Source organism: Octopus sinensis, unplaced genomic scaffold (assembly GCF_006345805.1).
Source record: "Octopus sinensis unplaced genomic scaffold, ASM634580v1 Contig17611, whole genome shotgun sequence".
In the NCBI taxonomy this organism is placed as follows: Eukaryota; Metazoa; Mollusca; class Cephalopoda; order Octopoda; family Octopodidae; genus Octopus; species Octopus sinensis.
Genome location: NW_021835173.1, coordinates 15,001 through 27,416, shown reverse-complemented (window position 1 = coordinate 27,416; position 12,416 = coordinate 15,001). Strand labels below are relative to the sequence as shown.

General features: G+C 33.3%; 1 protein-coding gene across 1 annotated transcript in view; it reads right to left on the bottom strand.

Annotated features, from left to right (window-relative positions):
* Positions 1-1,499: 1,499 nt before the first annotated feature.
* The window catches only part of LOC115231157 (cytochrome P450 2B1-like), a 17,335-nt gene continuing 6,418 nt past the window's right edge, over positions 1,500-12,416 (bottom strand). The window contains exons 4-8 of the mRNA XM_029801238.2: positions 10,470-10,626; positions 7,098-7,234; positions 3,566-3,662; positions 2,836-3,042; positions 1,500-2,093 (exon numbers count right to left, since the gene is read on the bottom strand). Coding sequence (XP_029657098.1) covers positions 1,915-2,093; positions 2,836-3,042; positions 3,566-3,662; positions 7,098-7,234; positions 10,470-10,626 — 777 coding nt within the window. The 3' untranslated portion in view covers positions 1,500-1,914. The remainder of the gene's footprint in view (positions 2,094-2,835; positions 3,043-3,565; positions 3,663-7,097; positions 7,235-10,469; positions 10,627-12,416) is intronic.

Genomic DNA, 12,416 nt, shown 5'->3' with positions numbered 1-12,416 from the left:
ACTGGTACTTAACTTATCGACCCCGAAATGATGAAAGGCAAAGTCAACGGATTTTGAACCCAGAACGGAGCGACGAGTGAAATTTGCTGATTTCAATATTATCAATTCGATGAGTGCCTATGTGTCTGTGAGTTTGTGCTGGTTTCCGCGTTTGTTACGTTTATAGTAAACTATAGCAAAGGGCGTTTTACGGCGTTTTAATGAGTCCATTTCTAATAAAATAGCCATCGCCATGGTAGATGGTCCCCATGAAAATCGTGATTTTCTCACTCGTGCTCGAGATAACAAGCTTAAACGTGTTCCAGAGACTCATCCTGCTTATGATGCTCTCCAGTATCCTCTTATTCTGTGGAATGGACAAGTGGGTTTAATTTCAATATTCCTCGGATTGAACCTGCGACAGGTGAGCCAATTACAAACAAAAGGGTGTCGTCAAATGACTTCTATTCTAACTAACTGATGTTAAGACCAGAACAATCAAATCAACTAAGTATGTATCGTAATCTATTTCAGCAGTACCTAAATTGGAGAGCCAGTTTCTCCTCTACATTCGCAACGATTAAAAAAAGGTAAGGGCTAAAACGTATGTTCATCTCCAAGATGCTCTGGGGACAGATGGTGACATTCAAAACATGGGGCAACTTATTATCCACCCCATCATCATTTACAGGTGGCCCTCGATATATACCCGAACGACCACAATATGCTGTGACATGTCAGGACATATGGAAAACCATATCTTTTTGTCACTTTCACTAAATGGGAGGAAATAAAATCTAACCTTTCAACGTTGCATCTTCTGGTATTAGAGCTACCTTCCACATTGCTGGAAGAACTGCTCATTCCTTGTCCAAGCTCCCTCTAAATCTTTCAATGAAAGAATCTCAAACGTGCAACTTTTCTAAAAATTCTGCAATACATACGTATATCGTACATGCATGCATGCATACAGAATACATACATGCATACATACATACATACATACATGCATGCATGCATGCATACATACATACATACATACATACATACATACATATATGCATACGTACGTACATACATACATACATACATACATACATATATACATACATACATACATACATACATACATACATACATACATACATACATACATACATACATACATACATACATATATATACGTACATACATACGTACATGCATACAGAAGCACTCAAGCTCACGCGCACATTGGCGCGCAACAATGTCTCAGACAAACGCAGCTTCCATAAAAGACTAAAAATATTCATCGAATATTTTGCAATTAGCAACGAAAGATCTTTGACAAAAAAACAAAAACAAACAAACAAACAAAAGCAAAACAGACGATTGACTGTTTAACCAAGTTAAACAAACAATCTATTAGTTAGTTGGATTTCTAACCAATTGACTAATAAAAAAGGACCGGAATCGAGCCAGTATGTGTGTTATTACTCCTTGCATAATGTCTCTCCCTGGACACAACAAAATTTCTATCAACACACGAAATCACAAAAAGAATCTCGCAAAGCCAATGCAATAACGAAATGATAATTTATCTTATAGTTTTATTTGCGTGAATTATACGAAGGAGTGTACATGAATTAGCAACTTAAAGAAAACTGTAACTCAAGGAAATTACGAAGGGAAAGGAAGACATTTTGTCCACCATATTTCTCGAAAGTTTGTCTATTTCTATTCTCTATATGTCACGGTGCATATCCGCAGATATTCCTATTGATATACCAGCATACATATATTACCATGTGTGTCTATCTAATAATATTGTTGGAGAACTACTATGAGTGAAAGCATAGAGAAATACTATAATTTACTATCGCGGATCTGCCAGTATTCTACGAAGAAAATTTTCCCCTACTTTCCAAAAGATATCTTCTTGCTGTCCAAAGTATATCACAATGGTATTGCACGGATATCATCATTCGTTGGGGCATAAACGAGGCCAGACAGGTTGCCCTCTAGCGTCATTGGTGTTTCGTCAGGTCTTTCCAACTGAAATTTCTGTAAGATGTTTGTAAAAGCCAGGAAAGCTTCCATATTGGCTAATGACATTCCTGAACACATTCTTGGACCTACAAATAAAGCAGTAGTTATAAATTAAGCAACATACACTATGTATGCTAAACATGTGTCATATACAAGTGATAAAAATTAGATAAGTCGTCATTGATTTTAGTTAGGTGTGAATATGTTCTGGCTGTTATCTCCTACACCCTTTATATAGTCGAACAGACTTCCAGTCATAGACACACACGCCCTGACAATAGTCAGATGTTATAAATGGATTTCCAGAAACTACAACCATCCTGAAGGTACCCCGTGTATTCAAGCACACGGGATTGCCTTCAAGATGACTGTTAATATAAAGGGAGGTAAGTGTTTCCCATAGCGCGAAGTTATAAATTTGAATTTGAAATCGAGGAATCAAGTAATTTTATTAAAAATATGTTATTAAATGAATAAGATAAACAAATCGAGTCTTGCTCACAGAAATAAGGATATATCTCGGGAGAAAAAATGACCAAATATTTGTTTAGATAATAAATATTCTATGTAGCGTATTTAGTGGACCATTGATGCTTATTTTGTTGAAATGATGAATATCAATACGCACTTAAATAAGATTTGAAGTAGATTGCTGTTTTAACTCTGGTGATTCTACAATTCAATAATTAAATCTCCCCTTAACATACAGTTTTAAAACAATCATTAGGTAGTCTAGCTCTAGATCGAGGCAAATGTTGTGTTGGTCACGTCTGGGAACCGTTTGATTATAGATATACTAAATCATTAAAATCTATTTACAATACTTACCCGAACCGAAAGGTAAAAAAGCCTCATTTTTCTTTAACTCATTATTTTCATCAATCCATCTTTCAGGACGGAATTCCTCTGGTTTATCCCAATGGTTCGGATCAGAATGAGCTTCCAATAATAAGAATGAAACGAGAGTACCTTTTGGAATATCATAACCTTGAAGAGTTGTTTGAACTTCAGCGGTGTGTGGAGCAGTTACAGAAGCTAGAAAAAAGAATCTTTGTAAATATTTACAGAGCCCAAATTAACGATAATCTAAATTAAATATGTTACTATGGATATCATAACTTTGATGATGTAATTATTCTGTGACACCTTTATAAGCATTAGTTAATGTGGAGTTGTATTGAAACAGAAATTTCGTTCCGTAACACTGTTGCTGTAAAATTGCGTATTAAATTAGTCTGTGTCGCAACGTTAGAGATCTGAGCTTATGTAACACTGGATTGACGAAATGTTGTAATGTAACAATACAGATTAGAACTGAAAGAGAATTGATCATGTCAGAATGAGTTGACTTTCAGGGACGGTATAACCAACAAAGTTTGAGATTATATTACAAAAGTGCTTACTAACAATAAAAACAATGTAATTCACAAGGAAATTTTGCCATTAACACAGGGATATAAAAGTTTTGGGGCGAATATCATTGGCGTACTGATTCAAGATCGATATGAATTACAAGAGATATCGTTGTATTTTGAAAATTGCATGACGGCCTTCTTACCAATTGTCCCAATTCTGTGAACCTCAAAAAGAGTTGCTGCAACGTATGTCATATGTGGTTTGTCTTCCATTGTAACAGGTCTGGTCCCATTGGTGATCTGAAATAGATAAGCATTCACAAAAGACTTAATTCATAATACATGCATACAAACAAACAAACATACATACATACATACATACATACATACATACATACATACATACATACATACATACATACATACATACATACATACATACATACGTACGTACATGCGTCCATATATATCTCTTTGAAAATCGAAGTAAAAGAGAATATCTATGTACAACTACTTCGAAATTTCCAGCTTCTATATCCAGGCTCTGAATTCATATTCATACTTATAATAATTGGAGCACTAAGTTTTGTTAAAGGAGAATGTGGATAAACTGGGATTTTCAGAGAGAGAAATCGACCAGCTAATTCGTACATTACAAGTGCAATCTGTGAGTGGAACTGTAAAAATATGCAACACTTTTCTCAAGTTCCAAATGTGAATTTGTCTATTTTAACTACATCCCAAAGATGGAACCTTGTCTCTTTATTGACATCACCTCCCTACAACCGTTAACAAAGTTACCATTATTGTATCATCTGATATACTAAAACTCTATACCACGATCCCGCACCAATATGGACTGGAGGGAATAAGTTTCTGGCTAGAAAAATTCCATCATGAAATCCCAGACAGAAGTGAAAATTAAAATTCATCCATAAAAACAACGTTTTTGAGTTTAATGACAATATTTATGAACAAATATCTGGGACAGCTATGGGGGCAAAAGTCGCCCCAATGCAAATCTAGTCATGGTATACATGGAGTTCCAGATATATGAACAATGTAAATTAAAATATGGCTTGGATTTCCATAAATATTTACTAGAAAACTAGAAACGCTACTTATATGACTGCCTAATTTTGTGGACGCCCACATTTGACCAACTTACCCGATTTCAAAATCCAAATTAACACCATAAACAGTAGTATCAATTTCAGAAATAGTAGATTTTATCTTAACTTCTTTTGCATATTTGTTTTTATACTTACGTTCGGCAGTGCTGTACAATTTTTTGTCATGTTTGGACATTTATTTATTAATGAAAACAATTAAACACAATTTTTGCTTGTTATCTCTTGACGAAATAAAATCATGGCTTCCGTGACGTCAACACATACACATACAGAATACACACACATATCATGAATGTCATGACGTGTCAACCAACATAAACAGACGCCCGTTATCTGTGACATATCCACACACATAGTTTTCGCGCTCTCTAAGAAAGTTTTAATAATTTAGAAATATTTTTAACTGAATGCTGTTTCAAAAATGTAAGTTGTTTGTACAATAAGTGTTTATATTTTAGCTTTCATTAAACAGACAATATTTTAATGTGTTTTTTAATCATTTTCCAGTGAATGACGATGCTTCGCTTTGACTCTCAGAACTGTCATTCGGAGTTCGTTAATTTACGTAAAAGTATTTTTTTATTTACTTTAGTTTTAAAGTGAAAGCGAGGAGAAAGTGAAAGAAATATGTACATGAAATAGACGTGTGCTTGTGAAAGAGAGAGAGAGAGGGGGGGAGAAAGAAAGAGAGAGAGACGGAAAGAAACAGGAAGAGAGAGAGAGAGTGAGAGAAGGTTTACATATGCGTACATCTTTTTTAAATGTACGTGTGCAAGTGTTTTTTTGAGATAGAGAAATAGAGAGAGTGAGAGTGTGAACGTGTGTTCTCATGTGTAAGTGGCACACACACACACACACTCTCTCTCTCTCACCCACACACGTCCATTTTATATACACGTTCATGCATCATTCATTTTCTCCTCTCTTTCACTTTAAAACAAAAGTAAATATAAAATTTCTTACAGAAATTAACGAATAAAAACAGCTGATCTGGATGAGAGTTCTGAGAGCCAAAACGACAATTCTGAGAGTCAAAGCGAAAGAATACCCCAACGGAATACCATTACAAAAATTTTTTCGAGTGCATTCAGCGCATCTCAGCGCCAAAGATTTGGCTGCTATTTCTAGCACGCCCTACTACCACGTAACAGCTGTTTCCGGTAATGGACTCGAAATACCGGTTAGGTGGTAGTAAGGCATGCAAGAAATAGCAGCAAAATCTTTCCATTTCTGGATAAGGAGCCGTTTACGCATGATTTCGATGCCACATTCGTTGAAAGCATGCAAAATAACCCATGTTATTAACGGTAAATATATGATTTTCCTTCTCTTATACCAAAGCTATCAACTAATTATTCTTTTAATATCCTGCTAAATCTCCCTTCTCTTAAAAAACCGTCTTATTATTTTCTATTAATTTTATTATTATTGTTTCCCATAACTATTAAGGCTCCATTTTTAAATATTCACTTTGCTTACTTGAAATGTGTCGAGGGATTATCGTTTAACATGGGTTTTTCTCTCGCCTAATGTTGTAGCTTTGTATCTACATTAATTTAAAACTTGTTTATATTAATGCAGATATGTAAATAATTTACTTATTATATAATATAATAAAATGAATTATTTTGGTGAAATATAAGAACTTCCAATGGTTAAATAAACTTCATGTTATTTTCTCTAGTTATTTATAACTGTATACACTCCTAATGGTTTTCTCTTGTATCGTATTCTATATCATGTTTTGTAGAATGCTACAGTAAGGAGCTGATCTTATGAGTGCCATCGGATTAATTGAATCCATACGTTGTGACTTAAATTCATATATATATATATATATATATATATATATATATATATATATAAATAGTTAATCCAAACATGAAAATACAAAGAGAAGACACAACAACGCGAGGACGTGGGACAAGTATGGTATTATTGGACGCTCAGGAAAGAAGGAAAGAAGGAGGGTTTAACATTTCGAGCGGAGTTCTTCGTCAGAAACAGGAAAAGGAAAGATCCAAAGAAGGGAAGGTGGAGGAAAAAAATCGCCAATGGTACACACGCGGTCACAATTATCTATATATATATATATACATACATATATATATATATATATAATATATATATATATATATATATATATATTATATATATATATATATGTATATATACACACATATATATTTATATACATATATATATATATAATATATATATATATAGATATATATATATATATATAATATATATATATATATATATATATATATACATATATATTTATTGTAGCATCAGTAAATAGTTCTCAATCCAACTATCGTTAAATATCATTTAATGACGACAGGTGTTGTACGTGAACTACTTGAAATTTCATACCCGATTAGTGCAATCATCGGACAGGCCTGTATCGCATATTATACATGATCCAGCGATCTGGCAAGCTCAAACGATATGGCTACTCTGTGAGTAAACGCGAGAAAAATAGCAGAGGACATTAAGAAATATTTGAAAGGAAAAGAAAGTATAAAAATTACACAATTAATCTATCTTCTCAAACTCTATTAACTATTAAAAGAGGACAAATATATAAATAATTTACCTGTACAATTTCTTCTCGACACTTCTCCTGTACATCCGTGTATTTGGCCATACAGACAAAAGCCCAGGTAAGATGGCTAGCAGTTGTGTCGGTTCCAGCCAGAAATAAATCGCAAATTGTGTGGAACAAATTCTCATCTTCGATGTAGAAATGATAATTAGATTTAAAAGCATAATAATTGTGCATAATTATAGAAAATAGTGAATAAATTAATGACAATAAGGATAATAACTGTCCCAAAGAAGCATCTTTGGTAAAATATATTTGCATCAGTTATGTTCAACTCGTTCGAGTGTAATCGGACACGTTAAGACCAATCACTGCAGAAATACCCATTTGAAAATATTCTACACTTTGATTTGCCTAAATAAGCATTTTGTGTTGGGCTATGAGTGGCATAGATCGTTTCGGCAGCGTGGTCAACTGAGTTAGTTTTGGCAGAAGATATATTTCAACGATACAGAAACGCCTGCTCCCTCTTAGCCCCCAACAAAATTTGCATGTACAGGAACTGAGGTGGTGATTTTTTTACTCCTGGGACTAGTTCTGAAGCGATAGGCCTTATCACGTCCAGTTACACTCGAACATTTCAAGCATGACTGTACACGAATATACAGAAATAGAAAAATATATCAAACTATCATCAGTTAAAACTCCTTCGGCAGGTTACTTGATCTGAAACCACGTTTTAAGTGGGGATCAAACATTTTACGAAAGGGATTTAAAAAATTTACGAATGCACAAAATCTCTTATATAATAACTTTGGGGATATTTCCTTATATTAGTGCCCGATGTTAAGTTTTTAAATGTCCCGTGCTGCTTCGTCAGTGATAAATGTGGCAAAAAAATAAATGAGATACTTACTCATACCCATGGGTATGAGTAAGTATCTCATTTATGGGTATGTGTAAGTATCTCATTTATTTTTTTGCCACTTTTATCACTGACGAAGGGAGGGTTCTCACGAACTAACCCTGAAATCGGTCCGATATAGTAATAATGGAATTTTTTTAGAAATTTCTGTCGGCTTTTTTTCGAGTAGCGTGCGTATTATGAAAAATTATATGGTAATGGATAATATGTCCAATTTTCGGCATATTTGGCATTAGAAATTTTTTCGTTTGCCCTTATTTATAAGTTTTATATATATATATATATATATATTATATATATATATATATATATATATGTATATATATATATATACAGACACATATACATATATATATATACATATGTGGATATATATACATAAAAATGATATATATTATATATGTATTCTATTTCCTCAATAGGAAGTACGTAGAAGCGTTTCATAATTTTTTGTTAATCAAATAATTGCATTGTTGAATTATTCTTTTAGATCAGTATTTCTCAACGGGGATCTCAGGGGAGAGATTCAGGGAGTCGCTGGCGATGTATCGTGATGATCAAAAATCCGGCCTGCTAAAATTTGGTTAAAGTGATTCAAACTGCAGACTCAACGCAAAATGGTCACGTTTAATTCAAAGCGTTATAAATATTATGAAAACAATTGGCATGTGTTCACAAAGTCCAAACGATTAATACGAAAAAACCATCAGGGCTACATCCCGAAAATTCATTTCTTGATTTTTAAAATTTTTCATGCAATTTACGCATGCTTGCACGCGTGGTGAACACAGTTCATGTCAAACAGCTGACTGAGTAAAGTTGACTATTAAATGCATGGGATAAGGCCTAAACAAACACATTATCGATTTTTGCACTTGCGAAATGAATTTCGGAACAGAAATAGCGCAGTTCAATTTTCATTCGCCTAAACTTTAAGTGACCCATTTTTGGTGGTTCTATGATTTGTTGGCTATGAGGAGATGTGCCGGGAAGTTAAACACACAGACACACAAGTTGAGTTTTATATATATAAATATATATTTCAAAAATGAATAGAAATGGCTTTTCTCATAATTTTCCCAAGTTAATTGAATATTTATATATATATATATATATATATATATAATATATATATATATATATATTATATATATATATATGTATATATACACAGACACATATACATATATATATATACATATGTGGATATATATACATAAAAATGATATATATTATATATGTATTCTATTTCCTCAATAGGAAGTACGTAGAAGCGTTTCATAATTTTTTGTTAATCAAATAATTGCATTGTTGAATTATTCTTTTAGATCAGTATTTCTCAACGGGGATCTCAGGGGAGAGATTCAGGGAGTCGCTGGCGATGTATCGTGATGATCAAAAATCCGGCCTGCTAAAATTTGGTTAAAGTGATTCAAACTGCAGACTCAACGCAAAATGGTCACGTTTAATTCAAAGCGTTATAAATATTATGAAAACAATTGGCATGTGTTCACAAAGTCCAAACGATTAATACGAAAAAACCATCCAGGCTACATCCCGAAAATTTATTTCTTGATTTTTTAAAATTTTTCATGCAATTTACGCATGCTTGCACGCGTGGTGAACACAGTTCATGTCAAACAGCTGACTGAGTAAAGTTCACTATTAAATGCATGGGATAAGGCCTAAACAAACACATTATCGATTTTTGCACTTGCGAAATGAATTTCGGAACAGAAATAGCGCAGTTCAATTTTCATTCGCCTAAACTTTAAGTGACCCATTTTTGGTGGTTCTATGATTTGTTCGCTATGAGGAGATGTGCCGGGAAGTTAAACACACAGACACACAAGTTGAGTTTTATATATATAATATATATTTCAAAAATGAATAGAAATAGCTTTTCTCATAATTTTCCCAAGTTAATTGAATATTTATATATATATATATATATATATATATATATATATATATATATATATACTAAGTAATTAAGGGTTTAGCAACGATTTGCCTCACCACACACCGAGTTTAGAAATAGCAGTCAAAGAGTTATAGCTATTCTTTCTACTAAAAGGGAGATCTCAGTAAATATATATATACACACACACACACACACACACACACACACACACACACACACACACACACACACACACATATATATATATATATATATATATATATATATATATATATATATGTATGTATATATATATATATATGTATGTATGTGTGTGTGTGTGTGTGTGTGTGTCTGTCTGTCTGTCTGTGCGTGTCTGTGTGTGTGTGCATATAAAGAAAGCATGTTTGGGAAAGGGAAAATTATATGGATTATCTATTATAGAATATTGTTTCTTCAAAATGATTTATAATATACCCTTTATATCTTTTATATTTTATTTTATGATTAAAATAATTCTTTTTGTTGTTAATTTCTTTTATTGACATCATTGAAGAATTATAAGAATATAATTAACAGCTCATACAAAACTCACCAGTTAACGTTTCACTGTTTGGTTCCTTCTCAAGCGTCAGCAAATACATATCAATGAAATCTCTTATGTTTTCAGCATTAAACGTTTCTTTATGTTCTATGATTTTATATTTTACGTAACTTCGGACCTTCTCCTGCTTCCTTATAACCTTTTCTATCTATAACAAGACAGTCAACAACAATAACAGTAACGTATTTGCCGAATTAAATGTTTTACAATATAACATTTTTTATCAAATAACACTTAATTCTATGTTTATATCTAGTTGGAGCTGACTTTCTTATTGAGTCAATAAAAATAAACACATTTATTCACCAATCTAACCACTATAAACCAGTTGGTAATAAAATTCTTTATTTCCAAACTACGAACTCCATATAAATTGCACACGGAATTACATTTAATTGTAAGATGAATTATTTATCTTGCATGGAATTGTTTTGAAGTAGGGAGTTATATATTCATATGTACACACACGCACACACACTAATAATAATAATAATAATAATAATAATAATAATATAATAATAATAATAATAATAATAATAATAATATAATAATAATAATAATCCCAGTGTCACTTTGATGGCATGCACTGCTCTCTCACTCAATAATAATAATGATGATGATAGTTCTTTCTGGCTTCAATATGCTTAACTGGAATACCAGTGAAATAATGACACTTGATAGAAAATTCCGCAAGCTACTGACTTGTAATAAGATGCACCATCCAAAGGCAGTAGTGGATCGACTTTACTTTCCCAGAGCTCAGGGAGGACGAGGTTTGATCCAGCTTGAACTGGATAAATGATAATCAGATAAGACAATGTCCGACAAATATGGTGTGTGGGGCATTCGTTTCGCATTCAAATGACTTCGGCCTTTGGAATGTCACCCTTGCTGTATGTGACCGAACATTATCTTCATGGAAGAACACCTTTCGACTTGAGAGTAAAGATAATCATTTTTCTTCTAGCACTGATTTAAGCCGCTCAAGCTGCTCGCAGTAGATCTGTTTTGTTATAATTTGGTTTGGATTTAAAAGTTCAAAGTTTACTAAACCTTTCATATCCAACCAAACTGATGACAACTGATTACGTGTTTAGCTTGAGGTGCCGGAGTTTCTCCTTCCTCTACCCACTCTTTTCGGCGCTTGAAATTTTTATATAGAAACCATTTCTCCTCATCAGTAACTATTCTCTCCAAAAAAAGGTTCATTCGTGAAACGTGACAGCAAAGAAGAGGAAACATTCGCGCTCTGTGCGCGATTAGATTCGCAAAGGTTGTGAGGAAGCCGTTGCCCCAATTCACTGACTTTCCCGATGGCACGCAGGTGTCGATGAATGGTTGACTGACCAGATCCAAGTTATAATGGGATTTTCTTCCACCAGGGTTTGCAGGACGTCCTCATCGAGCTCTACAGATCTTCCAAGATGAGGTTTGTCTTCTAGGCTTCAGTTTCCGGCTCGGAGTTTCTGGAACCACTGTTGACACTGGTTTACGCTTATTGTCCGATCCTCATACACTGCATTAATATCCCTTGCCTTTTCCGTTGCCTTCTTGCCTTTACTGAACTCATAAAGCAAAATATGCCAAATTTGTCCCTTTGTCACTTCCGTTATAGATTCGAAAAAGTAACGGTTAAAATCGAACTGCATTCTTTAAAACTTGCATTAAGAATAAAAATAAGGTAAAATTGCCATCTGCTTTTACAGGTAAAATTACTACCTGCTTTTATAGAAAGTTGATGCAAGCAGTTTCTCCCTTTCGGCTTTGACATTTAGTTTATGCAACTGAAAAATCTGCATTATTTATGGGTTTTTTTTCAATATGTAGACCAATTATAAAAATCTGAAAGACTCTCTCTCTCTCTCTCTCCTCTTCCCACAGTTTAATGAGAGGCGTTTTCAAAATAGTAGGGGTTAACAGTAATATAGATTTGAACTT